Source organism: Jaculus jaculus, chromosome 8, assembly GCF_020740685.1.
Source record: "Jaculus jaculus isolate mJacJac1 chromosome 8, mJacJac1.mat.Y.cur, whole genome shotgun sequence".
NCBI classification, from domain to species: domain Eukaryota; kingdom Metazoa; phylum Chordata; class Mammalia; order Rodentia; family Dipodidae; genus Jaculus; species Jaculus jaculus.
Window position 1 is genome coordinate 108644352 of NC_059109.1, and position 23105 is coordinate 108667456.

A 23105-nucleotide genomic window follows, 5' to 3' on the forward strand; every position below is an offset into this window, starting at 1 on the left:
AAGACTGACAGGGGGATTCTGACTTGATTTTTCCCTTCCTGGTTGCCTGCTCTCATGCTCTGCCTGATTGGATCTGCTGTACCTTGACGGGGTTTGTGGGACTTGGACCGCTTGCTTTGGATATCCCATCCATCTAGTGGAATGAAGACTGATTGATGGCTTGGCATTGTACTTCACCTGGGGCTGGTTGGGTGGGGGGGTGTTGAGCAAAGAGAAGGAAGGCTGTGAGAAGGAAAAGAGACACATTAGAATCATCATTAGCAAAGGGAAAAAAAGAAGTGAGCTCTGGAGGAGCCAGCAGGAAGGAAGCAGGCCCTGCTAACTTCACCTTGCTTAGAAACCTCCCCAGCTAAGCATCCAATCTCAGCATATCTGAGTTTGGCTTGATTGTCCATTGTTTGACAAGGGTCTGCTTTCCCATGCTCCATAGCTGCTCTCCCTCTAGCTTGTTACCAGCTGCAGCAGTGCCCTTCACACCTCTGCTTCTGAGTCCCTGCTGATGAGTCAGGGGCTCTCTAGGCTGATGAATGCCTTTGCCACCATGCTTCTGTTGGCCTTCTGAGAGCCCCTGGTAGAATCCGTCTCCCCCCCCCCCCCCGTAGAATCTTGAACACCCATATTTCTGAGTCTTTTTAAGGAGACCCAGGCCTTTTCTGTCCCTGCTCCTGAAGGTGGTCCCACCCTTTACCAGCAGTGGATTCCAAAGCCAGTTCCACATTTTTTAGGCATTTTTTAAAAAATTTGTTTTTGTTCATTATTTATTTATTTATTTGAGAGCGACAGACATAGAGAGAAAGACAGAGGGAGAGAGAATGGGCGCGCCAGGGCCTCCAGCCACTGCAAATGAACTCCAGATGTGTGCGCCCCCTTGTGCATCTGGCTAACGTGGGACCTGGGAAACCGAGCCTCGAACCGGGGTCCTTAGGCTTCATAGGCAAGTGCTAAGCCATCTCTCCAGCCCTTTTAGGCATTTTTTATAACAGCATCTGATTTCCATTCCTGGAATTTGTTTATCTGGAAAACTACTCATTTTTCTATGACTGCCATAACAAATCACCACACGAGTGACATAAATAATACAAACATGTTTCCTTAAAGTTCTATAGGTCAGAAGTCTTGCGCAGATCTCTCATGTTGAGGTCAGAGTGCCAACAGGGCTGTGTTCCTTTCTGGAGGCCCCAGAGAAGGATCTGTTCCTGTCTGCTCAGGTTGTTGGCGGAATCAGCCACTCTTGTGTCGGCACAGGACCACCTCCCTCCAGTGTCTGTTCTTTGCTTTTCCTTTGATGTTGTATTCTGTTTTATTCACATGTTGAGACATATGTATTCAAAGCCTGGCAGAATATTGATGTTTCCCTGCCTGCCATCCTGTGTCACAATGAGGACCTGTGGGCTTTTTTTTTATTTTGAGTTGTGAAACTAGCCTAAAGTTGCTTGGCTAGTATTGGGAAAATTAGGATTGACACAGGCCTCCACATTTTTACACTGTATTTGAATCAGCTAAACACATTTTGTAGCAGAAGACTGCTCTTTTACCAAAACCAAAACCCTGCTCTCAAATCAAGTCTGTTCTGTTAAGCCTGAGTCATATGTTTTTAACACAACATTTAAATTTTTCAGTACAAAATTACAAAAAACATTTTTGTTGTTCATTTTTATTTATTTATTTGAGAGTGACAGAGAGAAAGAGGCAGAGAGAGAGAGAGAGAGAGAGAGAGGGAGGGAATGGGCGTGCCAGGGCCTTCAGCCACTGCAAACAAACTCCAGACACGTGTGCCCCTTCGTGCATCTGGCGTGGGTCCTGGGGAATTGAGCCTCGAACTGGGGTCCTTAAGCTTCATAGGCAAGCGCTTAACCACTAAACCATCTCTCTAGCCCGAAAATTTTTTTTACCTTAAAAGTTGATGATTTTATTTTACATTAATCTTAATGTCAAGTATTTAGTAAACTACAGTGCAATTTAGGCAGATAATGATGCTGTGAGGTTTATGTAGTATCAATAGGGCCAATGTTATGTTTTTACCAGACGAGACATAATGTATGTGAGAATTTTTAGTGCTAGTCATTTCTCTGAAAACTTTACCAAGGTTCTTAAGGTAGCTCTTAGGTCTTTGAAGGCTTTTAGAATGAGGACTTAGAGTTTAAACTTTGCAGAACCTATGAAAATCTCCAGCAGTATCCGTCAGGTTTCTTCCATCAAGTGCAAGGGCTAGGGATTTCCTTTGACTCTTAAAGGATGTGGAGGATGAAAAATGACAGGGGAATTGGAAGTTGAAGGAGTCACAACGGGTGCTCTCGTTTCCTTCATGAATCTAAATCCTTTCCTTACCCCTCCCCCTTCTCTTCCTCTTCTTTCTTCTCTACCCCCTTTTTCTGTTTTGGGAATCAAACCCTGGGCTACATGCATACCAGGTAAGCAGTGTACCCTGAGCCACATCCCCTGCCCTGCCTGTGTCTTTTCTCTCTGAGAATCGTAGTAGCTGAAGAGTTGGTGTCCTGACGTCATACAGCAGGCCATCCTGGCCTTGCAGGATCACCTGTCTTCTCTGTAGCTGAGTGTGTGTTCTTCACATCATTGCAACTCTTTTCTCCCATTACTCTCTACTTTTTGAGGCAGAATCTCCATGTAGTCCTGGCTAATCTTGGACTTGCAGTCCTCCTCTTGTAGACTTCCAATTGCTGGGATTATAGGTGCGTGCCTCTGTGCCTGGCTGTCTCATTAAATTTTGTGTTCATCAGCTCTTTCCCCTTTTTGAAATTCTGTTAGAAGATACAATATCTGCAGCATAGCTGTTCAGAGTAAAAGTAGTCATGCCTGCCAAGATTGGCAAATTGTAGAAGCTTAACCATGAGCTAAGGTCAGTGACCTTGCAGTGGGGAAACTGGGGGAAAGGCTGTGCTTCAGAACAGGCCTGCAGAGCAGCCAAACCTGTCACTGTGTGGCTGTGCTGATTGTGGTCCTGTGGCTATTTCTGACAGCTCCTTCAGTGGCAGAGTTTTCCGAATGACTTTCTTGATGCTGGCTGCTTCACTCACTGTTCCCCTGCTTGGAGCCCTGATGCTGCTGGATTCTCCGATAGACCCGCAGAGTCTTAGGTGAGTGCCCACAGCCCTGGGACAGGCTCCTCCACGGAGGGTGAGTGGATCAGCATGGTCTGAAGGTAGTTTACGAGAAACAGTACACTGGGATTTCAGTTAGCTAGTACACAGAATACATGTGTGGAATTTTCCCTGCCATTGTTGCAGAAGCCAAGTGTAAGATCAAACAACAGCTCAAGGATTTAAGATGGCTGACCTTTGTCATTCGAAGTGACAAAAGTACACACCAGTGATGTTAAGTTACCCCCTATATAACTTGTGTAAGTAGCTGTTGTGTGTGGGGGGGGGGTGTGCATGTGCTCCACAGCGCGAGTGTGGAGGTCAGAGGACAACCTTGTGGTATCAGTCCTCGCCTTCTCGTTGTTGGCTGCTGTGAACACTACACTGGTAGCCTGCAGGCTTCAGGATCCTGTTGACTCATCCTCCTGTTACCATAGGAGTGTCTCAGGTGCATGTGCCACTGTATGCCACTTTCCATGGTTGTACAGATCCAAGATTCAGTTTTAATTATTTTTTAAATTTTAGTTTTTTACTTATTTATTTGAGAGGGGGAAAGAGAGGGAGAGAATGTGCATGCCAGGGCCTCTAGTCACTGCAAACAAACTCCAGACATGTGCCACCTTGTGTATCTGGCTTTATATGGTGCTGGGGAAGTGAACCTGGGTCCTTAGGCTTCACAGGCAAGTGCCTTAACCACTAAGACATCTGTCCAACCCCTGAGATTTGGTTTTCAGACTTGCCAGCAAGTGGTTTTAACCACTGAGCCATCTCCCCAGCCCAACCAAGTAGCTGGGTTTTTTTCAAAGAATAATTTCTTTTTTTAAAGTTTTATTTTTATTTATTTATAAGAGAGAGAGAGAGAAATAGGCAGGTAGAGAGAATGGGCACACCAGGGCTTCCAGCCATGGCAAATAAACTCCAGATGTGTGTGCCCCCTTGTGCATGGCTTACATGGGTACTGGGGAATCGAACCTGGGTCATTTGGCTTTGTAGGCAAGCGCCTTAACCTCTAAGCCTCCTCTCCAGTCCCCAAGTAGCTGTGGAGGTCTGTGAGGAAGTAGTTCATTATAACTTGAAGAGGACCTGTGGTGTACAGTTATGCTCATAACAGCAGGGCAGAGCCAGTGCTTGATGGAGTGTGAGTGGTGACATCAAACTTGGGCTGACTGTAAGAAAGCTGTGTGGTCTAGCTCAGTAGATTCCTGGTGCCCCTTGGAAAAACACTGGTGGGGCTAAAGCCATTAGAAGATTATTTTAAGTGAGGCTTTAGAACTTCAGGCAAGAACTATATGTGATTATGGAGTGAATATAACTTATACAGCTGAATAATGTGTTGGTGTTTTGTGCATGAAAAATCAAGGTTTTACATTGGAGTTAAGTCACTAAAATGTATTCAGCACCTAGTCTGTCTAAGGTAGATTTCACCAGGACAGAAATTGAAGACACAGTTCTAATTCTAGATTGACATATGTGGATAAAGTCAACTTCATTGTATTTACAATTTATAAAGGGGCTGGGGATGTAGGTCAGTGGTAGAGTACTTGCCTAACAAGTGCAAAGGCCCTGGATTCATTGCATAGCACGTCAAAAGCAAAAACAACTCCCAAATAATTAGAAGTAAAAGTACACAGTGCTGTGGAAACAGAATAGCTTCCATAAAATTGAGAAGGAATGGCAACCTACTCCATTGGAGGATTGGCTCTGATTCCTTGTGTGGCAGTGAGTCCTCAGTCTCACTTCCTGCCTGAGCCCTAGGCTTAAGGCCACTTTGAGAGTCTTCTCTGAGAGGCCTCTCTTCTAACTCTTCGCAGCATGCATGTTAGCTCGTGATGCTCCTGACTGCTCCTCAAGACTCCTGGTGTGTTTTATGTATCACATTGGAGCATCACAACTTTGTTCTGGTTGTAAAGGTCTGCCTAGGAAGCACTCTAATTGCTTTCAGCTGTTAGGAGAGTTATTCTTCCCAGTGGCCTTTAACAGGTAGCAGTGATCCAAAACACTGCTGTATTTTTTCAACCTTAAGTTTGACTTTCACTCGTACATATATTCTTTAAATGCCTGGAGACATTCATCTCCTGTGGAAAATGACCAGAGCCTATGGAGTGTAGCCTGGAGTAGAGGCTGCTGAGCAAGATATGCTAGGATGGCGTGCCGCAGGACCATGGTCTGGGCATGTGCGTTGGTGAGACAGACTCATCACTTCTAAAGTAAACAGAGCTAGCAAGGATATTTAATGTTTGATCTCAGAAGGAACAGGGAAGCACAATCCTGGGGGAAAACAGGATAATGAATGAATGGTACAACCACAAGTTAACAAGGGTGAGCGGGTGTCACTGGCTTTAACAGGGAAGCCCTACCTGATTTGAGCTACCAGATGGTTGTCTTGGGCTGTCTGGCTGTGGGCATGAGGCCCTTTGTGGCCTGCACTTTGCATTTTTGCACATCCATTTTCTTTTTCGTTCCTTTTTTTTTTTTTTTTTTTTTGTTTTTGAGATGGGATCTCTGTGTAGCCCAGGCTGGCCTCAAGCTTATGGCAATCTTCCTGCTCCGGTCTCCTGAGTGCTGGATGATAGGGGTGAGCCACTGTGCAGGGCTCCAAATTTTCATCTTGTCTCCTTACTGAGGCTATCCTCAGACAACTGTGGCCGGGGAAATACACACAAATACTTCTTGAGAAGTCCGTGTGTGGAAGGACTTAGGCTGAGACTAGGGGCGCCGTGGTAGGGAGGAGGTGTGGCTCTGGACCTGAGCTTTTTGTGCTCCAATATGGGGTTTGCTCTGCACACTCACCTCTGGAGGGCAGGCTTGACAAGGTCAGAACTGAACTCAGATATGCCCCAAACAGGCCACTTCCTGCTTGCCTTTGGAAGTAAAACGTCCTAGTAAAGCTGAGGGGTTTGTTCTTGCAGCTGGGAGAGAGCCATGTTGGGGTGCAGTGCAGCTGAGTGGAGAGGGCATTTAACTTGGGTGTGTGCTGTGTTCTGAAAAGTGCTGACTCAGAGGTGGCAGCAGGGAGCACAGTGCTTTGCCTAGAACTGAAGGTGGGCAGGGTGGAGAACATTCCATCTTCCACACTGTCAGCCACTCCTGCGCCCGCCCAGCAGTGCTTCTCTCTTTCTGGTGAGCAGGCTAGGAAACTGCCTTGCTGAACGGCAAGCTTGAGAGATACTCTTCCTGTGGTGCTAGGTGCTTTGGATGCAGTGAGAGAAGCGAGAAGGAATCCCTGCTCTAGGCAGACAATAAGCCCAAGACATAGCAGAGAAGCAAATTCAAAAGTACACGAGAGGATGTTGAGTGTGATCACAAAAATAGAGCAAGTAGACGCCAGGCTCAGGGAGGTGATGAATACTAAATTGGGTGCTTAGAGCAGGCTTCACCAAGGAGGCAGAGGAGCTTGTGAGGGAGTTAATGCCCCAGGAGGAAGAGGAAGAGCCAGGGAAAAGGACTTAAGATAACTGGTGTGATCCATCAAGACCTTGCAGAGAGTATGCAGGGCACAGAGGAAACGAGGGAGCAAGGAAAGAGGTGATAGGTCAGGGCAGCTTATGAAGCCATTCCAGGGACTGTGACTCTAGATGAGAGTGGAATGCTGTAGCCATGCACAGATTCCATGATGTGACATGGGTGGCTTGGAAGAGGGAAGAGGCAGAGGAGAGAAGATGCTGACTAGGCCAGTGTACACAGGGCCTGGGAAGAAGTTGCAGTCATGTCTCTGTAGCCTCAGTGGTGTCTGGGAAATGTGACATACTTACTTAGCATGGGAAGAGGACAGATGGGGAGGCAAGTTACTGGAGCTGCACCAGTGGAAGGAGAGGGTGGCCTGGGGCCTAGCTGGGCCATTGCACGGACAGCCTGGTTGGCCTTAAGAGTGATGGCAGGAGGCAGGGTGCTGAGTGCCCCTGTGCTGGGCCATGGGTGCTGGCTGTGGATCCAGGATCTGCTCTTTCCTTCCTTCCCTCTTGCCATGAAGCAGACAGTAAGCTGTGAAAGGTCAACACGCATTCCTTTCATGTTCAGTAGACTGTATTAGCTGGAGGGCTATGTGCATCGGAAGGTATGAGAAAGTCTAACTTTCTCAGACCCTATTCAGTAGTAAGGTGCTTGGAGTGGCTGGAGGTGGGCACATGCCCTGGACAGATCCTGGCACGAGCTGGGTTTGTATTTGTATTTCCGTGTTTTATCCAATGGTCTTTCATATATCCTTATTTTTCCCCCTTAACCTTTATTTTTCTAGTAACTAAGGACATTATTGGAATGTATTCTGTATATCGGAACAGGGGCTTATACATGTCATAGGGTCGTCAGTAGACATTGTCCTTCATTTATGTTTTTATATATATAATTCCCTACAGCTTTAAAGAGCCCCCTCTCTTGTTTGGTGTTCTGCAACCAAATACGAAGTTGCAACAGGCAGAAAGGATATTTGAAAATCAACTCATTGGGCCTGAGTCCATAGTGAATATTGGGGGTAAGTGAACCTGTGAGTAAACTTGTAACTTCAAGGCTGCTGTTGCTCCTGGGGGAGGGGGCGGGGGGGCTGGCTTTTGTAGGAGCTGCTGCAGCGGCACACTGCACACTGCTTCCCTTCCCTGGGTGTGCTTCTCAGCTTTGTGTAACCCTTGGGAACCGCTCTTGCTGCTGCTGCCTGTTCCACTGTTCTGACCACCATTTTTGTGTGGAGTAATTTTGAATTCATTTCTATAGAACATTTATTGCCCCAGTGTTGTGAAGGGGTAATGTGCAAAATGCAAACCTGATGTTTAATTCATTTTTAATTAGGTAGATGTTACTTGATAGTACATCATTTCTTTGCTAATTTTTTTTTTTGTATAGGTTTCATTTTAAAGTGACGATGGATGGTTTTCAATATTTCCACTGCATCTGGATGGGTACCCTCATACTACCTTGTTCCTGAGAATGAGAATGGTTGTGATGCAAATGCTTTTGACTATAGCAATTAGGGCTTAGTTGATATATACATATATATTTTTTGGTCTGTCATAGTGAGAATTAAGCTTAGTATTGAAAAGGCATAGTTAATGACAGGTTGGGGAGATTGCTCAATGAGTAAAATGTTTGCTGTACAAGCATGAAGGCCTTAATTCACATCCTTAGTGCCTGTGTAAAGTACTAGTGGTTTGCCTGAAATCCTAGTGCTGGGAAGAGCAGACAGGAGGATCCATAGGGCTCACTGTTCTAGCTAAGCTAGTGAGCTCCAGTTTCAATGCGAGACCCTGTCTCAAAGAATAAGGTGGAGAGCCATACCTTGCCTCTACATGCACTCATGCACACACGTACCCATATACATGAAGACATGTACATGTGCAAAAAAGGACAGAAAAATGAGTAAACTGGTGTGAGGATTTCTGAGTAGCTTCTTTGAAATGCTGCTGGCCACTTCAGGGTCCATTAGGTTACCTTGGCAATGGCTGTGGACTTTGTATGCAGTGCCCCTGAGTCTTGTTTCTCAGGCTGTCCAGTAGCTGCACAGATGTCAAGCAACTTCTCTTGCCCCACCCCTGATGTTTGACATGGACCCAAAGGCTGGCCTATTTCTGCAGCTATTGGTAAGTTAATTGGCTGGTTAAGTCAAAATTGTTTCAAGAAGACTAAGCATTTCACGATAGAACTTCCTATTTGCTTTAAAAGGCATTGCCATTTGTTAGTAAATTTTCTTAAATTCTAGGGAAAAATCAAAGATCACAGTTTTAACTGGCTGGCACACACAGCAGTTGAAGTACCAGCCTGGTGGTCTTTGCTGTCTCTGAGAGAGCACGCCTGCCCCATCTTCCCCTCTCCACATTGAAAAGCTACATCCTTGGATGACATTCCTCATTAGGTCCTGAGGGGACCTCTCTGCTTATGTACATGGGGTTGTGGCCAGAGGCAGGCAGGCACCCAGGGACTTGCTGTGGCCTCACTTGGAGGTTGTCCAGAGAGAGGTTGGCAGGTGCTGACAGCCTCAGGATAGTAATAGAGAAGAGAACCCACCAATTATCATGGTTTATTTTATATGTTTTTAAGCAAACCATTTTTTAAAGGCTAGTCTTAAGCTCACAATAATACTGAAGAAAAGATAGAGATTTTCCCAAGTTGTTCTTTTTTGTTGTTTAATCATGAATGGCTATTGGGTTTTGTTACGTGTTTTTTCTAATCACACGTTTCAGTCTTCCCATTGTCATCATCCTCCCTAGAGTGGGGCCTTATTATCCACCATCTTAGTTTACATTAGGGTTCACTCAGCATTTAGATTGAGTGGATTTGCATGAGTGTGTAATGACACTACTATAGTATCATTTTTTGTACTCTCTTTTCCCTTTTAGCCCATGGCAACCAGTGATCTTTACATTTCTACAGTTTTTGCCTTTTCCAGAATATGAAATTGTTGGAATCATGTAGTATGCAGCCCTTTCAGATTGGTTTTGGCATCTATGTTTATGAGAGAGAATGTTCCTACAAACATTGGTATTTGATTTTTGTATTCAGGTAATGCTGGCTTCATAGAAAGAGTTAGGAAGTGGTCTTCCAGCTTCTGTCTTCTGAAACGAATTTTAAAGTTTTAGTTTCAATTTCTTATATGGTAGAATATTCACTGAGAAATGATGTTTTCTGTCATATTAATTATTGATTCAGCTTCTTGAATACATGCAGGGCTATTCATATTACCTGCTTTACCTTGTATGATCTTTCAAGGAATTTTGGGCCATTTCCTCTAATTTGTGGACACAGCATTAATCAAGTCTTCTTTTGTTCTTTTAGTGCCTGTGGGGTCCCTAGCAATTTTTTTCTCTTTTGTTTCTGCTGTTAGTATTTGTGTCTTTCTGTTCTTAGTTTGTGTAGAAATTTGTCAGTTTTGTTAATTTTTGGTTTTGTTGATTCCTGTTTTAATTTCATTGTTACCTATTGTAATTTTAATTTTTTTCTGTTTATTTTGGGTTTAAATTTTTCTTTTTCCTAGTTTCTGAATTGGAACCTAAAATTGATTTTAAATCTTGCAAATATGTCTCTTCAGAGCTGTACTTTCCCCTTAGGCATTCCTTTCATTGCATCCCACAAATTTTGGTATGTTTTCCATTTTAATTTAGCTCAAAATATTTTAATGTCTGGTGAAGTTTCTTTGTTGACTCATGTTTATTTAGGAGAGTGGTATTTCATCTACATTGTTTTGGGATTTTCTAGCTATTTTTCTGTTACTGATTCCTGATTGAACTCCATTATGGTCCAAGAGTCAGCACTGCATGATTTCTGTCCTTTTATATTTGTTAAGGTGTATTTTATGTTTCAGAATTTAGTTTGTGTAGTGGTTTGGATGTAAAATGTCCCTCATTTCATGTGTTTGAATACTTAATCCCCAGTTGGTGGCCCTGTTTGGAAAGGTTGTGGAACCCTTAGAGGTGGAGCCTTGGAGGAATAATGTTACTGGGAGCAGGCCTTGAGGTTACACCATCCATCCCTGATTGCTGTTCGCTCTCTTTCCACCCTGCTGATGTGATGGCAGCTTTCCTGCCCCTTTCCCTGCCATTATGGACTCCCCTCGAAGCTCCAGGCTGACAGTAAAACCCTTTCCTTTCTTGACTTGCTTCCGGTCAGGTATTTTGTACAAGCAGTGAGAAAGTAACTGATACAGAAAATGTTCCCTGTGAGTGTTAAAGAATATATATGATATTCAGGCTGGAGAGATGGCTTAGCGGTTAAGCGCTTGCCTGTGAAGCCTAAGGATCCCGGTTCAAGGCTCGGTTCCCCAGGTCCCACGTTAGCCAGATGCACAAGGGGGCGCACGCGTCTGGAGTTCGTTTGCAGAGACTGGAAGCCCTGGCGCGCCCATTCTCTCTCTGTCCCTCTATCTGTCTTTCTCTCTGTGTCTGTCACTCTCAAATAAATAAATAAATAAATAATTTTAAAAAAAGAATATATATGATATTCATCCTTTGGTAGCTGCCAGGTCCCAGAACTCCCAAGATGCCAAAATCCACTGGTGCTCAAGCCCCCTGCATGCAATGGCGGGGCATTTCACATGTCTTCTGTGTGCTCCAGATTGCTTACAGTGAAGACACTATGTCATGTAAACAGTACATTGTTCTGAAGGTGATGAAAAGGTCTGTTCATGCTTAGTATGGATACAATTTAAAAAAAAAATTCTTGATCTGTGATGGTTAAATCTGCAGATGTGAAACTTGTGGACACAGAGAACCAGCTGTTTGCCACTGTTGGATGAAGTGAGGTGCCGGTTACATTCAGACAGCATCATTGGTAGTACAGTTGAGCTCCACCTTGTTCTTACTGATTTCTTGCTTGCTGTTTCTGGCCCAGCTGTCTAGTGGCTCCTGTCTCTCCTTGCACTGTTGTCAGCTTTGCCCTGTGTATTTTGATGCCCAGATGTGAGGCAGTCTCCATAAAGGGTTGTGTGCTGAAGTCAGGTCTGCCTAAACTAGGATAGTTACTGCTGCTTGTCTTTGCTTTGTGTGCGTGTGGTCTCCCTGATCTTCTTGTGTGTGTGTGGTGTTCATATGTGTGCTTGTATGCATGCAGGTGTGTGGTGTGCATGTGGAAGGCCAGAGGCTGATGTCAGGTGTCTTCCTTGAAATTACTTTTCACTTTTTTATTGAGGCAGGGTCTCACCAGAGCTCACCAGTTTGGCTGAGCTAGCAGCCAGCGTATCCTGGGTATCCTTGTCTCTGCCTTCCTACGATTACCAGTGGGTTTCCATGCCACCCAGCGTTTCCATGGGTCCTGGGGATCTGCCTGGTCCTCACACTTGTGTTACAAGTACTTTATCCTTCACAGTGTCTCCCCAACCCTTCCCTGATCTTTTAATCTAGATGTGTCTTTATATTAAAGAAGGCGCAATACTTGTAAACAAGATATAATTGTGTGCTGCTTTATTCCACTGTAAATCTCTTATTTGGTGTATTTAGACCATTAGTGTTTAAAGTGATTATTGATGTATTGAGTTAACATCTGCCATATTTGTTACTGTTTTCTGTTCCTTATTCCTGATGTTTATCTTTGTCTTTCATTCTCTTCCTCCCTTTTGTAGGTTTAAGTTGAGTATTTTATCATCCTCCCCTCTCTCCTTCCCTCTTTTCTTCCCTCCCCTCCCCTTTTTGTGATGCTGGAGATGAAACCTGAGGCCTTGCATGTGCTAGCATACTCTTTATTTTTAAGCTACAACCTAGCTCCTAAACTGAGCATTTTATATGGTTTCATTTTCTCTCCTTTGCACATCAGGTAAGTTTTTGTCTTTTTGTGGTTGCTACAGTTTGCAGGACACATTGTATCACCTCCTCCCTGCTTCAATGCTCTGCTCACTTCTCTGTGCTCCAGAGTGGAGCACTTAGCATGCTTTGGTTTTATCCTGGGGGGGTTATTAGCAGTTCTCCCCCTTTCCCTAGGTTGTGATTGGTGCCTGCAGCACACCCTGATGAGAGTGAATATGAGCTTGTGCCAGTGCTGAGCACCATCCTCAGGGCTTCAGGACTGAGGAAAAGCCCCTCAGTTCTTACCACTGACTCGTTGCTGCTCCAGAGTCAGGTTCTCTAGTCCTCATAGGTGTTTTTGTTTGTTTGTTTTGTTTCTTTTTTTAGTGTAAGTTTTAAGGATTTAAAAATTTCTCAGACATCACTTCTCTTTGACCTTCAAAACTGCCATTTCTGGGACACATGCAAGCTACCTCCTTTGTAGAGAAGGCAATGTTGTTACAGCTCCTAGGCTAACCCTGAATGATCTCTTTTCTTTCTCTTTCTTTTTTTTAAACAGATGTGATGTTTACTGGCACAGCAGATGGTCGGGTTATAAAACTTGAAAACGGGGAAATAGAGACCATTGCCCGGTTTGGTTCAGGCCCATGCAGTAAGTGACACGTCATTCAGAAAGGTGCCACATTGTGGCCCTGTTTCCCTACACATCAGTTTCATGCTTGGATAACTGTGATCATCTGGCAGACAGGACATGCTATCGTGTCACTCCAAACTCTGTACTGCCTTGTGGTTACTGGGCCTTGCCATGCTTAGTGCCCATCACCATGTCTCTGCAGTCCTAGCTTCCCAGCTGGGCTGTGGCCATGCACCTGCTGAGATTTCTTGATACCACATCCCTTCACTATTCCACTCAGTCTGTGGTCACCTCTGTGGTAAATTAAGCTGTTAGTGGGCATTGTTGGGTTCTGCTATAACAACAGATGGCTTTGTCACTATGTCAGTACCTAAAGGTAAACTTGCATTAGCATCTCAAGAATTTTAGCAATGTCATTCAAAGTTCAAATATCATTAAATCATTCAGATTTTGGAAATCTAGGATAAAAGAATGTCACTGTTGAAAAAAAACTGGTTGTCCATAGGCTTATCATTTTTATTTTTTAAAATAATTTAGTTAATGTAAATTTGTATTTTTTTGTAGTGCTGGAGGGAGGAACCCAGCGAAGGTCTCTGGCAAGTGTTCTATCATTGAGCTACGCAGCCTACTTACCATTTTTAATGACTGGAATGTTTTATGAAAACGTGCATTTTCATTGTAAAATGGAAACAACATACAGAAACACATCTCTTTAGAGTGTTTTTAGCTGTAATCAATTTTTCAGCTATCTTTCTGTTCACGGGCCACACACATCCTCGCAGATGGACTTACGATGTATATTTCGCTCTTCAACCTGACATTTCCATTACATCTTGGCAGTAAGCAGTCACAGTGAGCATCCTCCAGTGACACTAGCTAGCACTCAGCATGTACATTGGGCAGTGAGCACCACTGTGGGCACCTACATTAGCACCCTGTGGTGAGCACCTTCAGTGAGTACTCCATGAAAGCACCTATAGCAAGCACCTATGCCAGACACCCTGTAGTGAGCACCTTCAGTGAGTACTCTGTGATAGCACCTATAGAAAGCACCTATGCTGAGCACCCTGTGGTGAGCACCTTCAGTGAGTACTCTGTGATAGCACCTATAGAAAGCACCTATGCTGAGCACCCTGTGGTGAGCACCTTCAGTGAGTACTCTGTGATAGCACCTATAGAAAGCACCTATGCTGAGCACCCTGTGGTGAGCACCTTCAGTGAGGACCCTGTGATAGCTCCTATAGCAAGCACCTATGCTGAGCACCCTGTGGTGAGCACCTTCAGTGAGTACTCTGTGATAGCACCTATAGAAAGCACCTATGCTGAGCACCCTGTGGTGAGCACCTTCAGTGAGTACTCTGTGATAGCACCTATAGAAAGCACCTATGCTGAGCACCCTGTGGTGAGCACCTTCAGTGAGGACCCTGTGATAGCTCCTATAGCAAGCACCTATGCTGAGCACCCTGTGGTGAGCACCTTCAGTGAGTACTCTGTGATAGCACCTATAGCAAGCACCTATGCCGAGCACCCTGTGGTGAGCACCTTCAGTGAGTACCCTGTGATAGCACCTATAGCAAGCACCTATGCTGAGCACCCTGTAGTGAGCACCTTCAGTGAGTACTCTGTGATAGCACCTATAGAAAGCACCTATGCTGAGCACTCTGTGGTGAGCACCTTCAGTGAGTACCCTGTGATAGCACCTATAGCAAGCACCTATGCTGAGCACCCTGTGGTGAGCACCTTCAGTGAGGACCCTGTGATAGCTCCTATAGCAAGCACCTATGCTGAGCACCCTGTGGTGAGCACCTTCAGTGAGTACTCTGTGATAGCACCTATAGCAAGCACCTATGCCGAGCACCCTGTGGTGAGCACCTTCAGTGAGTACTCTGTGATAGCACCTATAGAAAGCACCTATGCTGAGCACCCTGTAGTGAGCACCTTCAGTGAGTACTCTGTGATAGCACCTATAGAAAGCACCTATGCTGAGCACTCTGTGGTGAGCACCTTCAGTGAGTACCCTGTGATAGCACCTATAGCAAGCACCTATGCTGAGCACCCTGTGGTGAGCACCTTCAGTGAGTACCCTGTGATAGTACCTATAGCAAGCACCTATGCTGAGCACCCTGTGGTGAGCACCTTCAGTGAGTACCCTGTGATAGCACCTATAGCAAGCACCTATGCTGAGCACCCTGTGGTGAGCACCTTCAGTGAGTACCCTGTGATAGCACCTATAGCAAGCACCTATGCAGAGCACCCTGTGGTGAGCACCTTCAGTGAGTACCCTGTGATAGCACCTATAGCAAGCACCTATGCCGAGCACCCTGTGGTGAGCACCTTCAGTGAGTACTCTGTGATAGCACCTATAGAAAGCACCTATGCTGAGCACCCTGTGGTGAGCACCTTCAGTGAGGACCCTGTGATAGCTCCTATAGCAAGCACCTATGCTGAGCACCCTGTGGTGAGCACCTTCAGTGAGTACTCTGTGATAGCACCTATAGAAAGCACCTATGCTGAGCACCCTGTGGTGAGCACCTTCAGTGAGTACTCTGTGATAGCACCTATAGCAAGCACCTATGCTGAGCACCCTGTGGTGAGCACCTTCAGTGAGTACTCTGTGATAGCACCTATAGAAAGCACCTATGCTGAGCACCCTGTGGTGAGCACCTTCAGTGAGGACCCTGTGATAGCACCTATAGCAAGCACCTATGCTGAGCACCCTGTGGTGAGCACCTTCAGTGAGGACCCTGTGATAGCTCCTATAGCAAGCACCTATGCTGAGCACCCTGTGGTGAGCACCTTCAGTGAGTACTCTGTGATAGCACCTATAGCAAGCACCTATGCCGAGCACCCTGTGGTGAGCACCTTCAGTGAGTACTCTGTGATAGCACCTATAGAAAGCACCTATGCTGAGCACTCTGTGGTGAGCACCTTCAGTGAGTACTCTGTGATAGCACCTATAGCAAGCACCTATGCTGAGCACCCTGTGGTGAGCACCTTCAGTGAGTACTCTGTGATAGCACCTATAGCAAGCACCTATGCTGAGCACTCTGTGGTGAGCACCTTCAGTGAGTACCCTGTGATAGCACCTATAGAAAGCACCTATGCTGAGCACCCTGTGGTGAGCACCTTCAGTGAGTACCCTGTGATAGCACCTATAGAAAGCACCTATGCTGAGCACCCTGTAGTGAGCACCTTCAGTGAGTACTCTGTGATAGCACCTATAGCAAGCACCTATGCTGAGCACCCTGTGGTGAGCACCTTCAGTGAGTACCCTGTGATAGCACCTATAGCAAGCACCTATGCTGAGCACCCTGTGGTGAGCACCTTCAGTGAGTACCCTGTGATAGCACCTATAGAAAGCACCTATGCTGAGCACCCTGTGGTGAGCACCTTCAGTGAGTACTCTGTGATAGCACCTATAGAAAGCACCTATGCTGAGCACCCTGTGGTGAGCACCTTCAGTGAGGACCCTGTGATAGCTCCTATAGCAAGCACCTATGCCGAGCACCCTGTGGTGAGCACCTTCAGTGAGTACTCCATGAAAGCACCTATAGCAAGCACCTATGCCAGACACCCTGTAGTGAGCACCTTCAGTGAGTACTCTGTGATAGCACCTATAGCAAGCACCTATGCTGAGCACCCTGTGGTGAGCACCTTCAGTGAGTACCCTGTGATAGCACCTATAGCAAGCACCTATGCTGAGCACCCTGTGGTGAGCACCTTCAGTGAGGACCCTGTGATAGCTCCTATAGCAAGCACCTATGCTGAGCACCCTGTGGTGAGCACCTTCAGTGAGTACTCTGTGATAGCACCTATAGAAAGCACCTATGCTGAGCACCCTGTGGTGAGCACCTTCAGTGAGGACCCTGTGATAGCTCCTATAGCAAGCACCTATGCCGAGCACCCTGAAGTGAGTACTCTGGAGTATCACCTGCAGCAAGCACTTAAACTGAGCACACTGCACTATGTACCCTACAAAGAGCCCCTGCAGGGATAGGTCTAATTCTGATGCTGTGGTCTTTTGTACAGCATGATATAAATTTAGGGAGATGTGGAGAGACACTTAAATTATGAGGAGAGCACAGGTAGATTACGGGGCAGCCACTGATCCCTATTGTTTGTCTTCCTAGAGACCCGAGATGATGAGCCGGCCTGTGGGAGACCCCTGGGCATCAGGGCAGGACCCAATGGAACTCTTTTTGTGGTTGATGCATACAAGGGACTGTTTGAAGTCAATCCCCGGAAACGTATGTGACAGTGATTTACTTTTTTCCATGATGATTTTAGGTCTTTCAAGCAATATGTGCATGAACAGATTTGATAAAATTTGTTAAGAGCAGTCCACTGGAGACATGTTTTCTCACATATTGAGAAGCACTGGAAGCATCTCCTATAGAGAAGAGCTCACCTCAGAGCTCCTGTATGCGGCCGCCTTGGTGTCCGCCCTGGCTTCCTCTGCATCTGTATTTTAGCCACCAGCTCGCAGGAAAATCATGTGGAGGGCATTTGCCCCTCATCCTTCTTTCTGTAGTTACTCCTCCATCCTCTCCCTTGACTGACCTTGATGTCCCTCTGACCGGTGTTAGAACAGTGCTCTGTCCTCTCTTCATGGAGGTCGTGCCGCGGAGGACACTGGGTGTGGGGCTTGACTGTGGGCACTGTGGACCGGCCTTCTGCGGGGCCCCAGCTCCGTTTCTGCTGGTTGTGACTGTGCAGCTTACTCGGCCTCTGTTCCTATTTTCTCCTACAGAAGGAAAAAGTAATAGTAGGACCTGCCTTGTGGGATTGCTGTGAAGGGCTAAATAAGATTATGTATAGAAAGAGCTTTGCACCCAATAAATGTCCTTTCTAGTATTTTATTTTAGTGTTGATTGGAGTTTCATTGAATTTCCTGCGCTGGCTGCAAATTCCTTGATTCACACCCTTCTCTTACACAGGACCACAGACACATGCTTCTCATGCCCAGCTAGTTTTTAAAACTCATCATTGCTGCTGCTCGATTAAAAGCAGATGAGTGAAACATTTCCCATTTCTGAAGAAAATAAATAGCCTACTGCTCCTGATAGACTTGTGTGATGGGCAGTGTGGTCTTTGAGGCGAGGTCCGACAGCAAGGTCAGAGGTCATTGTCAGGTGTCCGTCTAAATCACTCTTCACCTCATTTTGTTTTTCTTTGAGACTGGCTTGGAGCTCACTAAGTTGGCTAGACTAGCAGGCCAGTGTGTCCCAACAATCCTCATTAGATGTGTGCCTCATTAGAGCTGGATGGTAGGTGTGTACCACTGCACCTGGCTTTTGATGTGAATGCTGGGAATCCAAACTCAGGTCCTCATTCTTGCATGGCAAGCACATGACTGAGTCCACTCCACATCACCAATAACTGTTCAAAGTCGTTGGCCTCAGTTACAGAAAGTGATCCCCGTCCTTGCAGGAAGGACTGTGCCTTTGATGACATCAGTCTAGAAAAGATCAGCAGCCGACAGTTAATGCACTGTTCCTACTGTAACACAGGAAAAAGCTAATTGTAGTTTTTTTTTTCTTAAACATCAGTCAAGCTACTTAATATTTTGAAATTGTTGAGAAGCAGGTTTCGAGAGTGACAGTGAATCTTTCTTTTTCTAATTTGAGGTCAAGTGAAAGTGCTGCTATCTTCCGAGACGCCCATTGAGGGGAAGAAAATGTCCTTTGTGAATGACCTCACCATCACTCGGGATGGGAGGAAGATTTATTTTACGGATTCCAGCAGCAAGTGGCAGAGACGCGACTACCTGCTCCTGGTGATGGAGGGCACCGACGATGGACGGCAAGTGCTCCTCTCAGGCCTCCCACTCAGTTAGTGGGTCACCACGGGTGACAGGCGACAGCAGCAGAGGTGCTACTGGGCACCACGGGAGGGTCTCTGAGCACTGTGTCAGAGTCTAGGACAAGACTTTAATGGCTCTGGAGTAGGTGATGGCTCAGGATGCTCTCACAACCTCTGAGGAAATAAAAAGAAGCAGACAGCCTAACCATGGGGAAATTACAGATGGGCAGGTCACCCCTCTGAAAGCTGGCCCTCCCTCAGCTGACTTAGCTCCAGGTCAGCAAGAGGGGATTCTGTGTGACTGCTATGAATGGGAAAGAGCCACCACCACTCAGCCTGGGACTAGGTCCAAGCAGAGGGTCCTGCCCTCCAGTATGAGTCCCTTTCCCTGGCTTATGCCCGGAAGGTCCAGAGGGGGAGCAGAGCTTTGAGCCCATAGGAGATGGTGAGCTCTCCCCCATGTGACCCCTGCTTTGGACTTTGCACAGCCTCTTGGAATATGATACTGTGACAAAGGAAGTGAAGGTTTTGTTGGACCAGTTGCGGTTCCCTAATGGAGTCCAGCTTTCTCCTGAGGAAGACTTTGTTCTAGTGGCAGAGACAACCATGGCCAGGATACGAAGGTACGTGCGACAGGAGCTTGGCCATCAGTTACTCTCCAAATCGTGCTGTGATGGAACTGATGTGGATGGAGGTTTGAGGGTACCCCTCTGTTTATAAAGTGCAGTGCAAGGCTGAGTTTCCTTCCTCATGTCTCAGCCTTTGTGAAGATCACTGGCATTGTGTCGTGATGTCACACCGCCTGAATAGTCCCTTCTCCTCTGGGTGGGCTGTGGTTCTCACTTGCCTGTGTGGCCAGACTGTGGCTGCGGTCCTCCAGGGTGTCTTCAGAGCAGTGCTTGTATTCATGACATACACACTTACAGACTTTCCATACCTTATATTTAGGCCAAGGCTAGTTATTCTTATGCTTGACTAAAAATTGTTCCTTAAATTTTTTCTGCTGCTCATTACTGGTGTGGGTATGTTTTTCAGAGTCTATGTGTCTGGCCTGATGAAAGGAGGGGCAGATATGTTTGTGGAGAACATGCCTGGATTTCCTGACAACATCCGGCCCAGCAGCTCTGGAGGGTACTGGGTTGCCATGTCATCCATTCGTGCCAACCCTGGGTTTTCCTTGATAGATTTCTTATCTGAGAAGCCTTATATTAAAAGAATGATTTTTAAGGTAACTATGAAAACTGTAATTTTAGAAAACAAGAGGAAAATGATCCTAATAATTATCTTTTTTGGCTTGTATAGACCTAAAAGTTTTACTTCTACTTACAGTATTTGGTACTTGCACCTACTTATAAACATATTTTATTCGTTCTGAAGTAGAATTTTAAACATTTCACATACACACCCTTTTTTTCTTTCTTGGGTAGTTTTGGTACCTCGCTGTCCTGTGTGGCTTCCCCTACCTGTTCATTCTGCCACTCCCTGTCTGCCCTGGCTATTTAAGTCTGTGTATGGTGCCCTCCCCCTGCTTCCTTCACAGAGAAGGATATTTGAGTGTATCTTTCTCCCTTTTGTGGCCACATTTATAAGCAACTTCCTTCTAACTGCTCCACGGGCTTCTACCTTCTGACCTTGTCACTGAAGTCTTTTCCATTAGCAACACCCACCCACCCCACCAGTGCCAGCACAGCTCTGTCCATGCAGCCTTAAAAAAAAAAAAAATATATATATATATATATATATATATATGGCTTAGCGGCTAAGCGCTTGCCTGTGAAGCCTGAGGACCCCGGTTCGAGGCTCGATTCCCCAGGACCCACATTAGCCAGATGCACAAGGGGGCTCACGCATCTGGAGTTCATTTGCAGTGGCTGGAGGCCCTGGTGTACCCATTCTCTCTCTCTCTGCCTCTTTCTCTCTTTGTCACTCTCAAATAAATAAAAATTTAAAAAAAATAAAAAATTAAAAAAAGAAAAAGAAAAAAATATATATATAATTTTTATTTATTTATTTGACAAAGAGAGGGGGAGAAAGTGGGTGCGCCAAGTCCTCCAGCCACTGCAAATGAACTCCAGATGTGTGCATCCCCTTTGTACATCTGGCTAACGTGGGTCCTAGGGAATCGAACCTGGGTCCTTTGGCTTTGCAGGCAAATGCCATAACTGCTAAGCCATCCCTCCAGCCCCAATGCAGCCTTTAAATATACATCATCCTGCTAGTTTCTCAGTGTCTTCCACAAAATACCATGTTCCAACTTGTTTTTTTTTTTTTTTAATTTTTTTTAAATTTTTATTTATTTATTAATTTGAGAGTGACAGACACGGAGAGAAAGACAGATAGAGGGAGAGAGAGAGAATGGGCGCGCCAGGGCTTCCAGCCTCTGCAAATGAACTCCAGACGCGTGCGCCCCTTGTGCATCTGGCTAACGTGGGACCTGGGGAACCGAGCCTCGAACCGGGGTCCTTAGGCTTCACAGGCAAGCGTTTAACCGCTAAGCCATCTCTCCAGCCCTCCAACTTGTTTTAACTGTGAAGGAATAACTTGTAGAAATCACCTTATAACATGACAGATATTTGAGATTGATGTTGAATATTTGAATATTATATTTGAATAGAATATTTGTGAGTTGGAGTACTGTAGGTGGCAGGCAGCACTAAATAAGTCACAGTGTAGGTCTGTACTCATGAACCTAGTGACAAACCTCATGATTCTTCTCAGTCAGGCTGGCCCATGGCCTCCAGTGACACAAGTTCAGTATGAGCTGCTAAGAAACCTCATCCTTTTTGCCAGCTTTGGTTCCTACTGGGACTCAGGAGGAGGCAGAATTAGAGTGGACTCAGAAAGGGGTTTAGAATACACTAGGCATGTCACTTGTTTATTTGCCTTAATCACTTCATGTATAAAATGGGAAGGTGCTGAGAAAGTTCGTGAGAATGTACACATGAAAGCCTTTCCCCAACTACAGGCAGTGCTTGGTTTCTGTAGCTGTCAATTTTCCTCTAGCAGGGATGGGGTTGTTACTGCTTTCTGTTGGGGGCTGTGTCTACCCCGACTAGAACATGGGCCTCATCAGACCATGGTCTTTTCTTCTTCCCATCCTCCCTCTCCATCTTTCTCTCTCTCTTTTTTTAGAAATATATTTTATTTATTTATTTGAGAAAGAGAAAGAGGCAGAGAGAGAGAGAAAGAATTGCTATGCTAGGGCATCCAGCCACTGCAAATGAACTCCAGATACATGTGCCCCCTTGTGCACGTGGCTTACGTGGGTCCTGGAGAATTGAACCCTGATCCTTTGGCTTTGCAGGCAGATGCCTTAACCACTAAGCCATCTCTCCATCCCCCCTTTCTTTTTTTATGTTTTTTTTTTTTAATGTAACCTCAAACTTGCTATGCAGCTGAGGGTGACTTGAACTCCTGATCCTCCTGCTTCTTTCTTCCTTGTGCTAGGATTACAGGCACATAAGGAGAATACTTTTTTCCCCTGCTTTATCTTCAACATTTAAAATAGCTTTCACATAGGAAGCATCAGGAAGTGCTTGCTGTTGGAAGAATGATTAGAGAGCTGAGGCTGTGTGACAAGGAGCCAGCTGACCCCGATTGGAGGGCGCGCTCCAGGGCTGTGAGAGTGCTGACCGCGGGTCCCTGGGGCGGGCGTCTCCAGAGAAAGAGAAAGAGATGGCAGGAGGAGGAGGAGGCCACAGGCCTGTAGATTTGCAAAGAAGGTTTAGTTTTATTGAAAATGCAATCCAAAGCATTAGAGACTTTTTTCTTTTACTTTTTAGTTTTTTTATGTAAGGGGCAAGGGAGAATTGGCATGCCAGGGCCTCCAGCCACCACAATCAAACTCCACCTTGTGTGTGTGCGCAAACTTGTGCACTTGCGTCACCTTGTGTGTCTGGCTTACGTGGGACCTAGAGAGTTGAATATGAGTCCTTAGGCTTCACAGACAAGCACCTTAACTGCTAAGCCTTCTCTCCAGCCCTGCTTTAGTTTTGAAACTATTAAAGTTACAGAGGAGCAAGGCTGGTAGGAAACCTTTTGCCATTAATTTTTGGCAAATTAATTACTGACTTGAGGCACAAGGCTCTCAGATGGCATTAGTGAGCTTCTTCCATAGCAAGGCATTCACCTTCATTACCACCAAGGAAAGTGGACACCTTGCAGGTGTATGGTCTGGCTGGCCATTTTGGCCAGTTTTCCCAACATCCTTGATTACAAAAGAATTCGAAGCAGGATCAGGTATGGCAGTGGCTGTGTCTCTTTACTCTCCTTAAGTCTGTAGCAGACCTGCTCCGAGTTTTTTACCTTGATCTTTAGAATCTAGCAGGTTAGTTGTACTGCAGGGTGTCCTTCCATGTGGGGGTGTGTGATGTG

The 23105-nt window shown here is 45.7% G+C and overlaps 1 protein-coding gene across 2 annotated transcripts in view; it reads left to right on the forward strand.

Annotated features, from left to right (window-relative positions):
* LOC101615383 (adipocyte plasma membrane associated protein) overlaps nt 1–23105 on the forward strand; it is a 31929-nt gene that overhangs the window by 5670 nt on the left and 3154 nt on the right. For both annotated transcript variants that reach the window (XM_004668037.2, XM_045157167.1), the window contains exons 2-8: nt 2979–3095; nt 7451–7566; nt 12855–12947; nt 17060–17176; nt 18557–18731; nt 19220–19354; nt 19767–19959. In XM_004668037.2, the coding sequence (XP_004668094.1) occupies nt 2979–3095; nt 7451–7566; nt 12855–12947; nt 17060–17176; nt 18557–18731; nt 19220–19354; nt 19767–19959 (946 nt within the window). The remainder of the gene's footprint in view (nt 1–2978; nt 3096–7450; nt 7567–12854; nt 12948–17059; nt 17177–18556; nt 18732–19219; nt 19355–19766; nt 19960–23105) is intronic.